Source organism: Leuresthes tenuis, unplaced genomic scaffold (genome assembly GCF_036924035.1).
Source record: "Leuresthes tenuis unplaced genomic scaffold, fLeuTen1.0.hap1 SCAF_4, whole genome shotgun sequence".
NCBI lineage: Eukaryota > Metazoa > Chordata > Actinopteri > Atheriniformes > Atherinopsidae > Leuresthes > Leuresthes tenuis.
The window spans coordinates 12,152,873-12,174,153 of record NW_027325358.1 but is presented as its reverse complement, the minus strand read 5'-3'; the positions used below and the strand labels follow the sequence as shown (position 1 = coordinate 12,174,153).

Sequence of the window (21,281 nt, the reverse complement as noted above, 5' to 3'; positions counted from 1 at the left end):
GAGGTTTGGAAGAGGAGGTGTCATTTAAGTTTAGTTAGTTACTGTTGAGATATCGTTCTATGCGAGGTGAAAAGGGGATTAGATGTTGTTTATTTTTTGCTCTTTGCCCTCTTTCGCCACTCGGATAGAACTGGCAGCGGGGCCTCTAGCAGGCAAAGAAACACACCACTGCAGAGATCGGAGTGAGTCACAGTGACAAGTCAATGCAGTCAGTTACTGAAGTTGCGTGTCCACCAGGAGCCTCTGCTCACAGCTGTGTTTCCAGATGCTCATGAGAGCCCTCGTTAATGATGGGAGGGGCTGCAATGCCCCAACTAAAACTTGAATTTTAGAAGGCCAGTTCACCCACATCATCAAAAATGCATTGTCACCTACCTCTTGGGGTATCTGCATGTTCCGAGTTTTTGAGATGGGTGATTTCTCTTTTCACTTTAATCACAAAGGAAGCCCAATAGAATTTATTTTAGCCGTAGGTTGTTTGTGCTGTGTGTAAATCTTATTTTGATTAATCTAAGAGCAGCAATGCAAATTTCTAAAGGGCTTTTACATTGCCTTTTACAATGTTAATTGGTGCAGATCAGCACAAAAAAAACATTCAGCACCATAGTTCTTGAGCCACTACAACAATAAAGATTATTTTAAAAAATGTGAAACAAAGTTGTCGGCCTTCTGAATGTGAAAGAAGTTAAAATGCTTTAGTAGTGTCATCTTAAAAGGTTGCAACATATTTAGATGTCATGACCAACATTTTTTTTTCCAAGACCATCTGTCAGCACAGATTATTTAGAGGTAACTGGTGGACACAAGACCTCCAGAATCTTTGCCCTAAACCACACACACACACACACACACACACACACACACATACACACACACATACACGCACACACCCTGCGTCTTTCCTTCTGTCCTCATACATCAGAGACACAAACAGAGCAGGTTTGGTCATGTCACTCTAGTGCTGTAGGTACCAATTCCCGTAGACTGTTACCACAAGGAAAGTACCATACTCATTTAATTGCTCATACAACAAGAATGCACAGGGACAAGTGTTGTCATTCTGACTAAAATATTCACTTATATGTCGAAAAGATACGCAAAGCACAGCTTTATTCTACATATAAAAGTATCTTAAAAACAAAATGTAAAAAAGCTGGATGACTAATTTTAGAATCTTTTTCAGAAAATAACCATTGATATTTGGTCTTTTTCATTGGGTGGAATTGCTACTAGTTGAAGCAATTCATCACAAATGTTGGACTTTAAATCCAACATAGTATAATACTTCTGTTCTTGAGTGGGCATATTTAAGTATCTGAAATCGCGGCCATCCCAAACACTCAAAAAACAATATAAAACAAAGAAAATTCTGTTTGCCACTTTGTTTGGAATCTCTTAGATTGGAAAATATTTCATTCAGTGAGCAGCTCAGAATTTCTGTGGATTTCTCAACACAAGCCTTGCTCAGAATAGACATATCCAGCCTCCACACTTTTATCTCTGCCCAGCTTAAACTTTAAATAATACTACATCAGGTATTTGTCTAATGTTTTATGTTCCTACTTGGAAATCTGACTCATAATAGGCAAACTGTATTTATTTATTTATTTATTCGGCTATGACATATACGAACAGAGGCAGCTTAGCAAAGTTATTCCTCAACATGTAGCATGAACATAAAATAAATTACAGTTTCTCCTTCCAACCAACTATACCAGCAGCTGATACAAGATGGTCAAATAATAGTTTTCATCTGTTTGATTGACTCTGATAAAAGCCTGAAGATATTTTCGGTTCAGTGGCACAAGGTTGAAAAACACTGGCCAGGCTAATGGCTATGTGGTGACAGAACTGAGACCAAACCATCTCTGCTTATGCCTTTGCACTGAAATAACCCCGCCTCCCTCACCCAAACCCCAACTCAGACAAGAACAATGCACATTGCTCGAACATTTTCTGCCCAGGCAAAATTAGACAGCAAGCAGAAATAAAAGACAATGGCTGACTGGAGTCAAAAATGTATCGTTAACATAATACTAAACCAAAAGTAAACACATTAGTGTCATTTCTCCAGTGTTCAGTCAGAAGACAATTGCAAGTGCAGTGCACCACTTCATGCTTCACACACCGATATCAGTGTGCACGTGTGTGTTGGTGTGTGCAAGAGTGTGTGCGTGTGAGTGTGCATTTCTGCATTGTCCCAAACATTCTCATTTTCATGTCAGAATGCATAAACAACTACCCCCCAAATGAAAAAAAAACAATGATTCAATGGTGAAATGAGCTTAAACAACAGAATAATGCAAACCCGAACGGAGAAATCAAACCGATGGAAATAAAAAGTTAAAGTAATAAAAAAATTATCTTAAAAGTGATTAAGAGCAACATTCATTCCAGTCTCTTAAAGGCGAGCAGGTTGCGTTTAAATTTGTGCTTTAGGGGTTTGGTCCAAACCTTGCAGGCCACCCTATGTGGGCATTTCTTGCCAAGACCCAGAGGAGGGGAGATAACTCGCAATAAACTGTACATATCCTTATAATGTATGCGCCCGCTGCAAGAAAAATACAAGGAGGGGAGTTAGGTAGGGGAAAACACAGAACACGAAGAGAAAGTAAGAAATAGAGAAAGTGGAAGAACGAGAAGAGGAAGAAAAAAGTATAGAAGAAGAAAGCATTTATTCACTGAGAAAAAAACGTTCTCTCATGCACACAAACGTAACAGAGTGGAAAAGAGGGAGAGGGAAGGGTTACGTTAATCTTAGCTGTGCGATTAGAGAAAGAAGGCAGATAAACTAAGAGAGAAAAAAGAGACATAGAGAAGGATAAAACACTTTTGCTAGGACAAGCCCTCTTTCACTGTCCAGCTCTGAGTCTTATTTCTACACAAAGCAGATCCTGTTTCATCATCACATGTCCCGGATGAGGTCTTTGCCCCATTTTGGGATGGGAGAAAAAGTCATTGGTTAGGAGTTAGGTCACATTCAACACAAAGTGCTGTTTGAAATTACACACAAGTGCTACATGTTCCTGTTTATATATTTCTGTTTATAACCAAGTATGATGACATATTAAGAATTAATAATTCACATGTATGGCTGCTAATGTCTGGGTATGAGTGAGTGTGGCACTTACCAGGCGGCCGGGTCGTACTCAGCCCATATCCTTACATACTCATCCAAATGATGTGGCCCCAGGATAGATGAGTCTCTGGTCAGGTACTCAAAATTGTCCATGATGACAGCCACAAAGAGATTCAGCATCTGAAAATAAGCAAACAGACTGCTTACAAAGCTTTCGTTGTCAGATTAGATAACCCTGCCCCATAGACCTGCCCAATCAAAGAAACTGTACAGTACATGTTGTGACCCTATTAAGGAAGACTGTTATGGTTCACTCAAAACATTAAATGTGCAATTTTTAAGTGATTGGAGATTAGAATAGTTTTCTTGCCAGAAATGAGCAGAGGAAGATGAAAGAGACAAAGTATGTGTAGGCAAAGACGCTGCCACACTCTTTTCCTGTATTCCCTGAGTCCGGGTCGCATTTCTTTTCACCCAGGCAAGACAACATGATCTCATGCCACGCCTCACCCGTCGCGCTCCTGCATGACGACACACAGAGAGAAACATGAAAGCGTGAGCAGCCAAGAAAATGGACAAATCTAAAAAAGTTGGGACACTCAATGCAATAATCTGCAGATCTCACAAACCAGCGCTGCTGTCAAATTCAAGACGAGCAAATGTTTTTCAGAAAATAGCAAAATGACTCACTTTCACCATTTGATATGTTTTTTATGCTCAGTTTTGTCCTTCTGTGTTAGTTGTATTTACATTTTATATTATCCCTTTTTTTTTTTGGAACCGATATGGTAAAAATGTTGGCTGCATTTTTAATTGAACGAAGACCAGACATTCAACAACAGCTTGCAGTGTGAGACAGTTTTCAATACTTAATATAACAGATATTGGTAAATAGATCATGCACTCATTCACAGGGGATACATCATGGGAATTAAAACAAAAAGGGGAGACAAAGAGAGCTTACCTGAACAGCAGCATTAGGGCCATAGGGAAGGTTCTGAAGTTATTGTGCTCGTTGATAGCACTGTCTTCCTCCTCATCAAATGCTATGTTTCCAAACAACTACACACAGACAGTGAAAAAATAAGAGTTTAAAAGAGTTCAGTTAGAATTTAAATATGTCAGTTTTGAAAGGCTATGTCATTCCTTGACTTTCAGTCAGAATATTTACACATTTCCAAAATCTTTGCTGACTTAAGAAACACAAGATTCAAAAACATTTATCGTTTATAGATTCCTACAAAAATGTCAGACATCAGTCTGTTGGTTTTCTGTGTGGAGTGAAACATGTTACTGATGTTTGGTAAATCATTTGGCACAATGTTGTGCATAACATACTAACTAGAGGAAGACATTTGGTGTAATTGTAGACAGATTTACAAAAAGTAATTTTGAAATTTTGAAAGAACCTCCCTTTCATTTTACATTTAACCGTTTAGCAGACACTTTTATCCAAAGAGACTTACAAAGAGCAAAAACATTCAGGCTTCTACTATGGTCACACAGTCTGCGATTTTCTATCTCCATTCTTTCTTCTATTTTCGGATTGCGTTTTTTAAGTTTTAATTTTAATATGATCTATATTTGACTGTTCTTTGTTTTTGTCAGGTTATATTAATGATATTCTGTGGACTTCATGTTCTACGTTCTTGTCAGCTTGATTTCTTCCCCTTAGTTACTTTGATTCACTGCAGGATCCTCCTCTCTGTCATTTATGAATATTATGTCTTTGTCGTCTGCTTTTCACCTATTCTGTCCTCCATTTGGTTTCATGTTATTTTTTTTGTTATAAGAGTCCCTGCCTGTACAGTGGCCTCTGCTTGTTTAGTAAATTTTATTAAAACACTTCAGTTATTTATTCCCTTGTTGCATGTGAGTTTCCATTTGAGTACTAACCAGCTTGAGCTGTGACAGCAAGAAACCCGAGTGTAATCATCTTTTTAAAGGAAAGAGTTCAACAAATAGAGGAGTTAAAGCAATGCAATCTGAGTGCAAGTTCGGCATGTTAGAGTTTCTATGAAGTAATGAGGATGAAGAGGGATGCTCCTGTGCTGATAAGACTTGGTAGCTCGTTCAACCCTTATGGAAGTACAAATTAGATATTCCGGACCAAGATGTCATGTGCGAAGCATCACTCTTCCATACGCCATTTCTAAGAGGAAAGAAGATTGAAAAGGAGCCTCTAATAGTTAAAAGAGCTGACTGCAGACCCAGAAGCCACTATCCACGCAAGCATTAATGACCTGGATTTGATTTGAGCAGCCATATGTAGCCAGTGGAGATCTATAAGTAATGGAGTGACTGGTGTTTTTTTTGGCTGATAAAATACCAGATGTCATGTTCTGGACTATCTGCAGGGATTTCACTGTATATGCTGGAAGGCTATTGCAGTAATTGAGATGAGAAATAACCAAGGCCTGGACCAAGAGTTTGGTGGCATACTGAATCCGATCCATCCTCATTTTTCTTGTTGTTTAGTGGAAGATAAATGATTGAGAGACACAAAGTGGTCAGAGAGGTGGTCATCAGTCATGAAACTGACTTCTTAGTTGGGAAGACAAAAAGACAACTTTTATATTGATACTGCGTTATTGGATGGACCGATGGGGTGAGAACAGCAGTAGATATTTCTTTGATCAATAAGTCAGAGATTTGGTTGAAGCTGACGTTCCCTCGTCAGTGTGGACATGTTGAGATTCATTCTGAGAGCGTGGGTTCACCTGGCAGAAATGGTAGGTATATTCAGGTATCGTTTGTACATCAGTGATTCAAGAGGCTATAAGAGCAGACGATTGGACCCAATTAAGTGATACATGTTGCAAATAGAAGCCTTGGGGCACCCCTGTGGATGGCTGATGGCATGCGAACATTTGTCCTGGCCATCATGAATGAGTGTGTTCTGACTGGTACCTTTGCTGAACACAACTCAAAACATGTAATATCTAGGATGCAAATATGTGTACATTTTGACACTGACAGACTTTTGACTTACCACTTCACCAACCACTGGAAATGATGAATAAATAAATCATCAAATTTCATGGATCAAGTTGTAACTCTAGTAACTAGTAAGAAACTAGTAAGAAAATCACTGAAATGTCAGTTTCAGGTTTTTATCTCAAAGTGTTTCCCAGTTATTGCACTTAAAAAAAAAAAAAAGACTATTTTTAGAAAAACTGGACAAAAAAAAATGATTTCAGCAGCACCTACCTGCATGCCAATGATGGCATAGATAAAGAAGAGCATGGCAATGAGCAGACAGACATATGGCAGCGCCTACCAGAGCAGAGACAGGAAATTTCTGTCAGCAACATTAAGAGTTTTCACATTCTATGTACTTTATGTTTGACTCTATTAATGCTGGAATACCTTGAAAGACTGGACGAATGTCCACAGAAGGATGCGGATGGTCTCTCCCTGTCTCAAAAGCTTTATGAGGCGGGCAGCTCTAAAAAGCCTCAGGAAGCTCAAGTTGATGATATTATCCTATGGGACAAAGCGAGAATATAGTCAGATTTGCCAACACAAAATATGTCCCCAACTTCCTCTACAGTACTGAAAATTTTAGAAAAAAAGGGAAAAAGAAGAACAAAAAAACTAAATAAGAGTTAATTCAAAACAAACAAACAAACTACAAAAAAATCCAAAAAACAAATTCGACCACAAACATAATGACTCTTAGCATTTATAATCATAAATGAGAGAAAGACAGAGGAAAATTTGAATGACAAAAGCAATTTAGAAAATAAAGTAGAAAGACGCAAAAATGGAAAATCATATTTAAAAAATTTTGAACGTCATCATCCAATCTGGTACATTAAAACGCTTTTTTAAGATAACCAAATGCACTGATCGCTGGGGGGCAAGCAGGCCACACTCAAAATGGAGCACAAAGGACTTTGCCTATCAACCACACACATGTAGGCACACACGCACACACACAAACAGATATAGTACACACACACACTTACTTATAGCATGAAGAGCATGGCTTGTGCTTGCCTGTGACATTGAATATGGCACTTTCAAATTTTGTTTGGAAATGATGGAGTAATGGGTGCTTTTTATAACACCTTTATTAATCAAAATACGAACAAACCAATACAAAATCCAAATTAATGATATCATGGGTTGTAATCCCAGTTAGTAACCTTGTCAGTTCTGTATACATTTAGCCTCTGCAGTGTCACACAGAGAAATAATATAACAGCAGCCAAACTCCCTGGTCAGGCTGTGGTTGACAGACAAGGCCGTAAGAAGAGCATGAGAGGGGACAAGTGGGAGAGGAAGAGGGAGGGACTAGCATTCAGCCTCTGTGCAGGTATGGCATGGCAGCATACCGGCCTACATGCAGACCAGTGGCGGACAGACAGGGGCTGAGCATTTTAGAAATTAAAACATTAAAAGAACAGATTTTTTTTCTTCCACAAAATAAATATAAACCTACCAATTGGTTAGAGTTACTTTCAGCACTTATAGTTTACATGACTCAAATATTTCTAACCTAATACTGTTGTTGATGGAATTATAAGTTGTAAATTTCTCAGACATTTATTCAAGTGGATTGCAAAAAATTGCCTCATAGATTAAATTATGTGAAGAGTCAAGAGGCACAAAGTTAAACGTGACATTTCCCATCACTATATTGAGTGTGAATCTATCTTTTACCATTTTCAAATAAATCAAGAGAAGTGCCCAAACCATGAGCAGCCTACATGGTCAGCATTGTCAGTATACTGTCAGTATAATACAAATTATTGCATGCCAATGCCTGTGTCATCTCTGAGATGATGGGAACCAGCTTTGTGTTACTGTAAGTTTGTCTTGTAGCAGGGAAACTACTGAAAACTGTAACCGTCTTAAATCCATAATCTGTCAATCAACCAATGTCCTCAAGGATCTCCTTTTCTTGCACTGATCACATTGTTTCCAATTATATGAAAAACTCTACTGTAATAAGAAGTCAATATAACAAGTTTACCACTGATCTGACAATGGATATAACTTATATAACATTAACAATTAACCTCTCCATGTCGTCAAATACAAAAAGATTCAAAGGTCGTCATCCAAAAAGCGCATGCACTGGGGACAAGGGTTGAGACTGGACACGAGGGAGTAGTGACTGGGGGAAAAGAAATGAATCAGGGGGTCACATGGCCAATGAGGTTGCAGCAGGAAGCTTTGAGAAATAAATTACAAACCAACCAGATTCTACATGTGCGTAGATGTAGAAAGATGAATGGGGAAGAGGTTTTTATTTTTTAGTTTTTGTTAAGTAAATAGTGAATGGGTTAAAGATATTTTGGGGAGAAGGAGGTGGTGGTTGGTTGTGTGTTTTATTGGGCAGGGGCATGGGGCGAAACACACACCATCACCATCATTTTCATCATCACCATCATCATCACAGCACCACCACCACATGTCATGGCGCAGCACGGATGGAAAACACGATGAAGGATTTCATAGTGCATTTTGATTGGATGGATTATTATTTTTTTAATCAGAGGAGGAGGTAGTAGGAGGGCGAAGGGCGCCAACAAAGTAGAGAGGTTTAAAGAAAGCATGTAAAGAGATAGAAGAGGAAGACGGAATCATTATAAGCATCATTAGAAAGACAGTGAAAAACAACAGCAGACAACAACAGTTTCTTTGAAATAAAATGCGCTCAGCCTCTCTTAGATGCCAACTCCATTACAAAGCCATCAAATGTATCCAATGAAAAAGAAAAAAGAAAATATCTACCCAAATGATTTTACATATAGATCCTTGTGATACATATAGATCCTAAATTAATTAACCCTGTGCTACTTTACTGTTAGCTCCTTGAAGGTATAGTCTGGTTTTATTGAAGTGGGTTAGTGTAAGGTACGTAGTGTAAGAAAATCTACTTTATCTATGTTGTAATAATCACAAAAAACTTTTTAAAGTTTCTTACATATTAATAAAACCTAGTGAAGCTGTTAAAAGGAGAATTTACCAAGAATAAGAGCACAAAGCAAATAAATCAAATGAAAACAGTAACAACATTTCCACTGCTATGAATTGCGTTTCCACACTTTTCTTTGGATCCAAATCAATGGGTCAGCTCTCTAGTAACACAATTAAACATCAAACAAACTAAAGCAGTGATAGACCAGCAACCACTGTGTACTGTGAGACAAACTATGTACATGAAATAAGCCTGCTGCCTTAGGAGAGAACATGGATGGATGCAGTAGCTTTCGTTCCCTGTTAGAAATGGGTCCAAAAGTGATGAAAACGCTATGAATAATTTTAGAAGTGGGACTTTTTTAGCTGGTTAAACTAAGTTTGACTGCAGGCCCCCTTTATGTACTGCAACATAAGAGCATGGTGCTATAATAATCAATAATCAGACTCTTGCAAATTAAGTAAAAGGGGAGCTACAAAAGCTAAACTCATAAATTGAGTTAAACTAATCTAGCAGCTGGTGTTCCCTTAGTGAGGAAGCTACTGCAAAGACGCACAGTCCAGCTGCTACAGAATGTAAACTTATTAAAAAATTCAATCAAATGTCTAAAACAATCAGTTGATTGTTGAAAGTAGAAGTAGTGTTTGACAATTAATGTCTATTTGGAGTACAAATTGTGCAAGAAAAAGAGGTTTTGTAATTGAAACCTTGTGGGAAAATCCAAATTGCTATGTGGCATAAAGTAAAAAAAAAATGTAGAAGATGTGGACAGCAGAGAGAGGCTGAGGATGCTACTGAATTCCAGAAATATTGAGTTTTATATCCACAAGTATATTAAAATCACACAAACACAATTCAATACAGACATGCAAACAATGACAATGATCACAGTTTACAGTGAGATAAACATGAGTTTGTTTACACACTACAGCAATGTAGAGGCAAAAACTGTGAAGGGTTCAAATGAATTAAGCAATTTAGACTCAATTTTAATTTAAACAGCAAAATCTTTTTGACAAGCTTCCTCGACCTTAAGACATCTCGAAAGCTCACTATAACCATGTATGTTTAATGTAGAATGTGTCAAAAATACACAAAGCCTCTCAAAGCCTGCAAGCGTCCCATGATGCCACCACTACCACCAACAGGGGGCAAAATATGTTACAAATATGTTACAAATACAAGATAACACTGCTATAGGGTCAAGGGAAAAAGATTAGACATTGTAAAAACCGCTGAAGCACCATAGGAGAAACGCGCCAAAGGGACGGGGGCCAGGTTGCACTTGTATGGATTTTCTTGTGTGCTGTAAGTGAGCTCATCTAAGATTCACCTACTGACCACAGCCTTTCACTACATACTTCAATGTTTTCTTTCAGCCTCCCTTTAAGTGTTTGGGTGTAAATTACATTACTTTCTGGGTGGCAGCTAACTGGTTTAAAGTAAAAATGAGTCCAAACTGCATTCATTTTGGCAACTTGCCTGATGGTTTTGAAGTAGAAGGTTTACTGTATATATTACTGTATCACGGTAAATACATGAATAATAAAGTGAATACTCATTAAAAGACTATTTCTGATATTAGCACCATGGCAGATTTTGCCTTTCGTTCAGACAAATCATCAACTGGTGTTGTCCTGCAACCAAAAGATATAATTTGGCCCAAACCAACCGCAGCACTTACCCAAATTTCTGTCACTAATATGTCAGTAATGCTTCCAATGACAGAGACAAAATCAAAAACGTTCCAGGCATCTCTGAAGTAATTCTGGAAGAGACACAAATGAAAGATGTCCAATAAGAGGACAAAAGAGTTTAGTCAGTGACATCCTTTCAGAGCTGAAGCCAAGGGGCAGTGAGGAATACAGTTCTGCCATCGGTGCTGCTGGAACCATGGAGAGTGTAAAAGGAGGCTGACAGCGTGACTGCTGTGCACAAGGGCTTGCTCAAGGTTTCTCAGGGACAGGAAGAACATGCTCTGGATCTGTCAACTAAAATAACCTGCTTCATAAATGAATAATAGGATGAAATGCCGGTGCTTAAAGACTGGGTCAACCTAGATAAAGAAAAGATTTGTGCGTGGGTGTGTTTTATATTTCATTTATTTATTCTTTTCCAAAATCTTACCAGAGGGCCAAAAGCAACGACCTTGAGGACAGATTCCATGAAGAAGAAGGTGGTAAACACAATGTTAAGGTACTTGAGGACATTATCGTATGTATCGGATGCACCATGGAACTGCAAATGAACAAAAAAAGATAAGTCATGATAATACATACATACGACCTGCGACATACAACAACTTGTGACGGGAAACTTCTATTTTGGTATTCCATAAATTCCATAAATTGCTACTCTTTAGACATAATTAACTAAGAGCTGTTATTTGAGTATCTATTTAATGTCAGGTGATCATCAAGATAAACAGAGAAATAAATTGAATGAAAATACAGTAGATTAAACTCACATCTTGGAATATCAGATAATCTTAACACTACTGAAAATCAAAAGACTGATCAGTTGATTCCCTTCAACACATTCAGTTAGAAAAAAAAACAACAACTCTCAACTAGTATAAAGGCCAGAATAATCTTTTTTTCCTAATAGAAGTTGGGCTGATGCACTGATTACCGGTTTTAAAGTTAGACCCTGCAGTTCCTTTTAAATTTAAAGCTGCTTTGATATTTTTCAGAGCTGCATCATATACCGATTGAGCTGCTGTTCACACAAACATATATCATCTATAACATATTGCATATATAAACATAAATTCTATTCTGTGAAAGCATTTAAAATGGAATCCTTTAATACAAAATATTATGTCATGCTTGAAGACCTACACATAGTTACTGTTTGGTTAAAACAGAGTCTGAGAAGAGAAACTGATAGAGTGATTTATACCTTCATCATGAGGACGATAGTGTTGAGTGCAATCAGAGCCATGATGCTGTACTCAAAGGGCGGGGATACCACAAAATGCCACATGCGATACTGAAAGCTAAGTTTGTTCTTCGGCATGTGGCGAGTCAGGGGCTTTGCATTTATGGCAAAATCTATACAGGCTCTCTGAAAGGGGGAAGGGAAGAAGAGGAGAGAAATAATACCATTACACAAACACTTTTGGCTTAAAAGCATTCATAGAGTTTGACAAAAAAAGAACATAAATGACTCCTCACTTCATTCTTTTCTAAACTATAGTCTTCCATCATCTTATCCCCCTGTTCCTGGAAGGTGATGATGATCAGAGCCACAAAGATGTTTACAAAGAAGAAAGGGAAGACAACGAAGTACACCACGTAAAAGATGGACATTTCCATCCTGTAACCTGGGCTCGGGCCCTGATTCTCATAGGTGGAGTCCACTGAGTGCTTTAACACCCTGCAAGACAAAACAAGAAGGAGAAAAAAACATTAGATGGAAATGTTGTATTTCAAAACTATTCCATGCTTGATTCGTAAAGGACTTCCTTTTTTGTGTTAAGAGAAAAAAATATTCCATTTGTGTCAAATGGGTGAGTTAATTAGATCAATATAATCAATTTATTTTGATATTGAATAAATTCACTTTTAGATGATAACAAACAATTTCAAAACACTGTGTGAGTTTGTGTCTGTGTGTGTGAACAATCCACTCACTGTGGCCACCCCTCTCCAGTGGAGACAGTGAAGAGGGTGAGCAAGGCCCAAGCCACGTTGTCGTAGTGAAACTCGTACTTCTTCCATTCCCGCTTCTCAGCTTTAACCTCATCTCTATCATATACTAAGTACTCGCCCCTGCAGAGGAAAAAAAAAAACAATCAAAAACAGTAACCACTATAAACTATAAAAGCACAAGATACATATTAGTAACAAACATTTAAAAATGAAAATGCAGAAAAGCTCTTAAACACAGTAATATATATTTTTCTTTACATTTGACTTTTTTGACATGCTTTCTCTCTGAGTGACCACTTCTCACCGTATAACACTTCCTATTGAAGTATCCTGCAATTTACTCAAGGTGTCAACACCTGTATAACTAAAATAACTAAAATTCTAAAATTGACTAAAATTTAGCTGGTCAGCTGGTCCACTGACTACAAAATTGCTCCACTGATGCATTTATAGTACAGCACATGACAAGAATGATAATGATGAGACAGATATGATATGTGTTGCAGCTTTGGTTGTAATTTTACACTATGAGATTGTAGTGCTTTATGGTAAAAAAGAGCCCTGTGTGCACCAAAAGGACAGACCGCTAACTGCATTTTTGAACCGACCTGCAGTCCCGCTCAAACTCTTTGGATTCATCAGTGCAGTAGAAGAAGCGGCCCTTGAAGAGCTGCACGGCCACCACAGCGAAGATAAACATGAAGAGCATGTAGACGATCAAGATATTCAATACATTCTTCAGTGAGTTAACCACACAGTCAAAGACGGCCTGCAGGGCAAAAAATGAGAACATTCATGAGTACACTTTATGTGTTAGAATGATAAACAAGTTTGATTGGTTTATTTCGACTATGGTAGAAACACATTTTCATGACTGTAAGCTGATGAAAATCTACTTATAAATATATGCTCTCTTTTAATAGATCTTCTTAAATGTCAGATACTACAACTTGAAGCCTTTGATGTGAGACAGGTCTTGTCTATCTGATAAGACTTTTGTTAGAGAGATAAACCTTACACATGCAGCCCCTGAAATGAGATGAACCCACACCACAGCTGAGCTCTACCTTTAACTTGGGTAGACGTTTAATGGTCTTAAGTGGACGCAGCACCCTCAGCACACGAAGGGATTTGATTGTACTGATGTCTTTGCTTTTGCTGTTCCCTCTAGAGTTAGAAAAGGTGGACAAACACAGCGTCATAGAAGAAACAGAGTCAGAAAAGTAAGATATCCAACAATTACACAGGGCTCTTACCAAAGCCGTTTGCTATCATTCATCAACCATACAGTACATGTATGTTAAAAAGAGGGATATGTTCTCAAAGTAAATTCTTTTTTGAAAATAATTTTCACAAACCATCTAAATGAGATAGTAATAAATACAATACGTTTTTCTAGACAATCAAGGCGATTACAGTCTCTTGTTGAGAAAACAAACAAACAAACAAAAAAACTTTGATTTATGTCACACATGAAACCGGTGGCAGAGAACATCAGCTGTTATCTGACCATTTGGTTTCATGGATATCAAGAAATAGCATCATCATCGTTTGTAATGATCTTCATCATCATACAGTACACATTCACTCTTTGCATAACAACAGGCATCTCCCGGCAGAGTGCCCAGCCAAACCTCTTTCTTTCTTTTTCAGTGACATGTTGTTCAGTTCTTTGGAAGAAATGGACGGTTTAGATATCAAAACATGAAGCCTGAATTTCAAGTACAACATGGCTAGGATTATTCTAATATAATCCTAAATTTGTTACTGGATGGACTGATTTTTATGGGTTTCACATAGCTTCCTTTCATTAAAGTTCAGATTTCAAATGTCGCGTTTTTGATCGTCATTGGTCAGGATCGCCAGGTAAATCAAAGGAAACAAGGGCAGGGAACGGAGGCTATGCGAGACACTTGTACCCGTGTTGTTGCTCATAGGACACAACATCACATGTTATTACGCAAACAAACTACAACATTGGATGAGCCATGACAACGACTGGAGCAAATCACTTAAGGGCAAAAGGAAAAAAAAATAATAATCAGTTTTCTCCCCGAGGCCCATAACTCAGCATTCTGTTCATGATTTGTTCTCTCACATACCAATATCAGTGAGAAAAAAAATTGTGGCGTCAATGGAATAAATAGCTTACTTGATCTTTATGTAAGCAGACGGGCTATTTTGGAGGGGAAAAAAAAAGGTAGGAGGCATCTGGAAGCCTGCCAAGCCTGATCAGAGGAAAGGTCATCCATCATGGCTTACTCTCAAACTATGAACTCAGTTCCTGTGACACAACTCGAACGACAATTCAATTTAGTGCTGACTGATTTAATTGGAGCCTTGGCAGTTCTACGTGTCTGCGTGTGGGTTTTTTGTGTGCGTGCAGAAGAGAAACTCAATCAATAATCAATAGGCATTCCTTGTTTGAAGTTAAGTAGGACTGAGGTCTCTCTATTAGAGCAGCTTTAGAGTATTAGAGTAAAGCCTAGCAAGGCCAAAGGTGTTAGGAAGTGGCAGCATCCCTAAACATACACACACTCACAAGATTTTACATGTGCACACGCACACACTAGCATAATGAACAGGGCAAAAGTTCTTTGAGCCTTGCCATGTGAACAGATCTGGAATCCTGTCAGGTTTACAAAATGTCGTTTGTCTATAATTGGAAGGTCCTTGAATTGCAAATGAAAGCGGTACTCCCCCTAAAATATGTCTCCCCCCTAAAATCTGTCTGTTTTTATCTTTGGATAAAAGTCTACTAGGTTTTTGCAGAAACTTCTTAAACTGCTCCTGCATTGCACAGCATTATATATTTTGCCGATAATCCTAAAATCCCTGTATATTCTCATTATTGTTGTACCAAAATATGGCCAAATGTGCATCTGTCTCAGTCATCATGCATCTTCGTAAGCATAACTGCATTTTCATTTACACAGTGCAGTACACATCATGGGAAGAGGGAAACATGTGGGTCTATGCCTCAGCATCACATTGCAACACATCCATAATGACAAAGTCCCCCCTTTTTTTCAGATTTATTAACTTGACAACCAGTTGTCTCGATTTGTCCTATATCCTGAGTAATGTTGGACATGGAGCAGGTGGTTACGCAATAATCAGTGAGCTAAAAGTTGTGACAGTGGTTCTGAAAGAGTCGTATATGTATATTTTCAAACCCACATATGTGTTTGCATATATGTGGCTGGCCTGGGAAGTTTAAACTGAGCTGGGAATATAAGGCACACAGAGCAAGAGAGGCTGTGTGCTCTGGTAAGAACATCATTAGCCTGCAATGCTATATCTTTACATAGTAAGTAGTTTTTACTACTGTTCAACGTTTGAAATAATGAACATTGGAAGATCTTTGTGGACTTTTGTATCAAAAAGGGAACAGCTGTTTACTTATTGTAAGAGTAAATTAAAATCTCTCCATTCAGTTAATACCGAGTCTAATTTGCTCAAAATTGGATCATTTCAAAATGCATTTGTTGAAGCATTTTATTGTATAAAAACATGACTTCTACAAAATAGGGTTCAAATTTAAGTTGATCAGAGCCTAAACCTCCATGAAGGACAAGGGTTAGGTGACAAGAGTGCTCGATTATCCAGAGACAGACTTTGGGAGGGGTACCACTTTCATGCTGATTGTGAAAAAAAGTAATGTGTCATTGAACTTCTAACTAGACAATTAGATAAACAATTAGATAAATTAGAATTAAATTGTGTGTTTTTGAAAAAAAATTCTTTAGTTATGTGCGTGCAGTGGTAGAGAAGAAAACAAGTGACAACGATACGGCAGGAATGCATACGAACAATTAGAAGAACAAAGAAAGAAAGAGAGAGAAGCCAACTTGATCCGGTAATGGAGAGAAAAGAACAGAGTGACAGAGGAGAAACTTTACCGGGTGCTGCTCCTGTCGAGTTTCACCGAAGGTGGAGACAGCGAAAGTCAGTGACAGCAACAGAAAGAAAGACAGAGGATGGGGAGGAAAAGGGAAGGGGAGGAAAGGAAAAACACATGGAAAGACACACAAATACAGAGACTCACATTGATAGAGACGGACAAAGACAGACACAAGACAAGAGAGAGGGAGGTTTGGTAGAAACAAGGAAAAAAATCATCTACATGAGAGACAGACAAAGAAGGAAGGACAGCAGGATGGGCATACCTGATTAGAAATATACCCCCCCCCATCTATTAATATACCCTCCCCACACACACCAACATCACCCTTTCTCATTCCACCTCTGCCTTCAACACCCATCTCATGTTTTCATACACCTAAATGGCATGATTACATATCTGTTAGATTCGTACTTTACATGGTGGGTGTTACATCGTTTTATTTTGTAGCATCATAAAACTTCCCTATAATCTAACATTATAACACCTAAAGAGTATATAGGGTTTAATAATTAGTTTACATCCTGTTACATCAATAAATGAAGAATTATGACTACAGGAACACTTTCTTCCTTTTGACTAAGCTTTTAGTGGGTTTATAAGATTTGGGGCCAGGTGCATAAAATTCTGTTAGTTTTTTACTAAAACTGTGTACATGCACAAAAGTTAAAATGCACATACACATACTTTTTGCCAGATTTATAGCTGTGCGTAGACATGGTTCTCTTCATAAACCTCAGTTATTATCAAAATATACTCATATGAATGAACCTCAAGCTTTTAAATCCACAGCAATAAAATTGCATCTATGTGATCAGTGGCCTCTTTTCATCTGACCTGCAGACATGTTATCATAATGATCAGTTAAAAGAGTTAATCAATTCAAAATTCCAGTTTAAGTAAATGTGTTTTAAGATCTGTGTTGAGTAAAATATTATGTCCAAATTCACCTTTGTCAAGACAAATAAATCCCATTGCTCGGAGCAATGTTTGAACTCTTGTTTCACCTTTTATTAATTTGATCTGGAAACAGGCGAATCTGACATTTTTATCACTGCTTTGAACTCCTACACACATCTTTCCACTTGGATTGGAGATCCTTCTGATATAATATAATTATTATTTTCTTATTATCATTGTAAACTGGTATGATTTATGTCTATTTTAAATAGCATTGATTCTGTCTAAATGCATTATAACATTTAATTGTGTACCTTTTATCTGTTCAGAACTGCTTTAGTCTCAAAGATCTACAGTATAACAACATCACTCCTATTATTTTGGCCCATATTGTAACTCTAAGTGGAAACTCTCCTCTCAATTGTGGCTCCACCTGGCCAGCTCTATGAAGAATTACCTTCACAGTTGGAACTGTAAACTCAATAGCTGCATCCATTTACACTGATTCTTATCTTATCATACAATAACAATCAATTAGACCAGGCCAACAGCACTAATTGTCCTCATTAGCTCTGTAATTATTTAGTGGGATTTTATCAAAGTTCTTTTGCATGCACATCTGCGTGGGGTGGGGGGAGCATCAAATCTTTACAAGGGGCCGGTTCCAGGTTTTCTTGAAATGTGAAGAGCGCACAGGCATACATTCAGGACACAAATCATGAGTGGAGACTCAAGAAACCAGGATTTGTGTGTATTTTCCCATACACACACACCGTCAGTAGAAGGAAAATGCATTCTAGTAGAGTACTGTCACTACATGCAGTTCTAAGTCATGACACTGTAACACTCAGCTTTTGTTTAGAAAATGAAGAGTGCCAGAAGCTTATTTGTTATGTTTTTAAACCCATACAAATATGAAGCTATTGTACTGCTACCATGCTAAAAATCCTCCGTACAATGCTTCTGTGATGTACCTGGTTTTAAAAATTTTCATGCGTCAGAGTGAAATTTCACACGTGTGTAAAGCTTTTGCCCCCTTAAGCAAAACTGTATAATAGCTCAGCCCCATGGCATACGATGGGAGCAGAGAAGCAAAAGAGGAGACTGTGAGGAGGGAGAAAAGTTGGGAAGAAGAGGTGGAGATAGGGGACAGGTAATAGCAATGGTGTTCGAGCATTTCAAAAGGGAACGGTAAGGGTGACAAAAGAAGTGAGAGGGCAAGAGACGAAAGGCCATTAAGAAGTTGAGAGCGGATAGGAAAAGGACCAGTGAAGGAGGGGAGGAGGAATCATATTTTCAACAGCGAGTCATACTGAAGAGGGTGCTGCAGTGGAGTGATTTTCAGGTTGCTGTATCAAATCTATCAGCCAGATGGCATTGTAGACTGATAAGTTCCATCATGCTGCTTCTGATTCTTATCAAAACAGCACTTCATTCGAGTATTGACTCTTTGCATACTCCTGTATTCAAGATCATAATCAGTCCAGGATCATCAATATTTTTTATGAAAATCTATCATTGGTGCTGGTGTTAGTATGTAAAACAAAAATGACTCTGATTCACATATAAAGTTATATAAACATTTTACCAAAATGTGTAAATGAATTAATGTGTATTAATTCAACCTGTGAACTGGATGTTCGATACACGTAAGAAAAGGTCAGTGTACGTTACTTCATATTCGTATAAGTACCACTGTTTCCTGTCCAGCCCTTGTATGTGCACCTTCTCTAACACATTTATTTCTTGATTTAATTGATTTTATTCTTTATCCTGTGAGCTAACAACCATTATTACTGATCACTCATCAGTCATTAGTCATCAGTCACTTATCACTCATGTGTGACTGATTTAGGACATATAGCTTGCTGATTTTAGCAATAAGCAAGTTGTCTGATAAATAAAACAAAATTGTTGACGCTGACAAACAGTTTAAGTCTCTTGCTATGCCATTTTCACCGCAAAGGCTAAAAAGTCATGCAGTACTCTAGTTTCTTTACTCTGTTGCACACACAGTTAAAGCTAGCTTAAATTTAAATTTCTCAGCAGGTCGGCTTCTTATCTTATCTTATCTATATGTGTTCTTCTGTGATGACATACACTTTTCACATTTCGCTAGCAGTGAGCTGAGCATAAATCCTTATACAGAGACAGGATAGGATGGTGGGAGGTCTCGGACCTTAGTGAATCTCTCAGCACCATCATGCAAAAGATTGCTAGTTCAAGACTGCTCCTGCACAATGTTTTAAGCAGTTATCATACTTTTCTACTTCCCTCCCAGTTTAGATTTTTTATTTTTCTGCTGCGGTATCACAAAAGCTGAAATACCTAATTGAGTTAAGTGTTAAAAGTGCATGGCTAAGACTACATTTTACAAAATTTGCAAGGTTACAGCTTATATATTTTCATGGTCATGCGTTGCAGTTTCCATCATGTCGCATGAGCACTCCCTGACAGGAAAAACAGTCTTTGGATACATTGCCATTGCTCTATAAAGTATAAACTAGGTCTGAATATAGCTGAATCTTGCTATCTACTGTATCATAGGTTGTGCTCAGGATCATGCAGCCACAAAGGCAAAAAACAGGCCAAAGTGCTGAGGAGGATGCACAAACAAGCTCAACCTTCTTCCTTTAAAAAAACAGCCAGTTTATCTCATGTGGATCTATCATAGAAAATAACAAATCATCCAACAAACAACACCCTGCCCCTGCATGCCTGCCTCTTTCCCTCCTGTGTACTTTTCCAGGTCGTGCAAAGGAAAGAGAGTTAAATACCTGTGTCTCCAGGTTCGTTAACATGGTCAGAGCGGCTGATGAATGTGAGTATTTGTGTTTGAGTGTGTGCAGGTAAAAGAGAGGGGAGGGGGGGGGGGGGGTGTCCTGTTGGTTTTCCTCTCTGTTGACATATGGGTAGCCTGGGCACTTAAAGGGTTAAAGGTGTCTGAGGTGCCCTCACCCACACGAACTGATCGATTGGAACCTCCAGCAAGGAGGATGGAGAAGAATGAGGAGGCAGAAGTGTGATTAGGTAGAAGACAGGATGTTGGATTTAATGGCTCTTTGTGAGGTTGAAAGGTGTGTTTGATGGAACTTGGAACCAGGAGAATTAATAAAAGACTCCAGGGATCACTTTGAGTAAGGACGAGGGTTGTGGTTTATGGGAATAATGGCAAAGGAGCACCGGGCACCTGTTCCTAACATACAGCATGTGTATTCAAAGCAAGAACACAAAATTATCTGATGTAGAAGGAGCAGCTCTGTAAAATGTCCTATGTTTCCTAAAAAAAGCTCCTCACTTCTATTAAACCTTTTAATTTTCTTCATGATGCTACCTACAAGGAGAGAAATTTCATGAATTTATATTATGGTATGGTGGGTGCTAACAGATTTGTTCTGGTAGTTTCTTTAAGTACTTATGACATCAAAATCTCTGTTGTTTTTTTTTTGTATGCTTGTGCAATGTGTCGGCTATATATATAAACGTTTTATAGTTTCTTACGTGCATTAAATACTCTTTTGTATTTTGAAATTTATTAGAGCTGAAGTGGAATGGTTGTGGGCCCTGGCTGCTCAGGCTGGTGGATCTGACCAAGCAGAGTAGACCTGACATTTCAGAAGGGGGCAGCTTCTGTTCGTATGGGACGTGTAAATATGCAGAAGCAAATAGCACACCACAGGAGTTTTCAAAATAATTTACCAGGTAATTGTTTCAAACACAGATTGCAGTTTCACTGCCAAATGTACCTTCTCTACGATTTCAAAGCAGGTGGAAATATAAGCAGACATTTATATGAATATAGCTAAATGTCTT

General features: G+C 38.1%; 1 protein-coding gene across 10 annotated transcripts in view; it reads right to left on the bottom strand.

Annotated features, from left to right (window-relative positions):
- cacna1ab (calcium channel, voltage-dependent, P/Q type, alpha 1A subunit, b) overlaps window positions 1-21,281 on the bottom strand; it is a 133,058-nt gene that overhangs the window by 31,372 nt on the left and 80,405 nt on the right. For 8 of the 10 annotated variants that reach the window (XM_072384611.1, XM_072384602.1, XM_072384607.1 and 5 more), the window contains exons 26-38: window positions 13,732-13,831; window positions 13,273-13,433; window positions 12,647-12,784; window positions 12,188-12,389; window positions 11,913-12,077; window positions 11,139-11,249; window positions 10,696-10,779; window positions 6,449-6,565; window positions 6,290-6,355; window positions 4,044-4,141; window positions 3,450-3,600; window positions 3,132-3,259; window positions 2,455-2,551 (exon numbers count right to left, since the gene is read on the bottom strand). In XM_072384611.1, coding sequence (XP_072240712.1) covers window positions 2,455-2,551; window positions 3,132-3,259; window positions 3,450-3,600; window positions 4,044-4,141; window positions 6,290-6,355; window positions 6,449-6,565; window positions 10,696-10,779; window positions 11,139-11,249; window positions 11,913-12,077; window positions 12,188-12,389; window positions 12,647-12,784; window positions 13,273-13,433; window positions 13,732-13,831 — 1,618 coding nt within the window. The remainder of the gene's footprint in view (window positions 1-2,454; window positions 2,552-3,131; window positions 3,260-3,449; window positions 3,601-4,043; window positions 4,142-6,289; window positions 6,356-6,448; window positions 6,566-10,695; window positions 10,780-11,138; window positions 11,250-11,912; window positions 12,078-12,187; window positions 12,390-12,646; window positions 12,785-13,272; window positions 13,434-13,731; window positions 13,832-21,281) is intronic. The other 2 variants (XM_072384603.1, XM_072384605.1) reach the window with 1 other exon arrangement.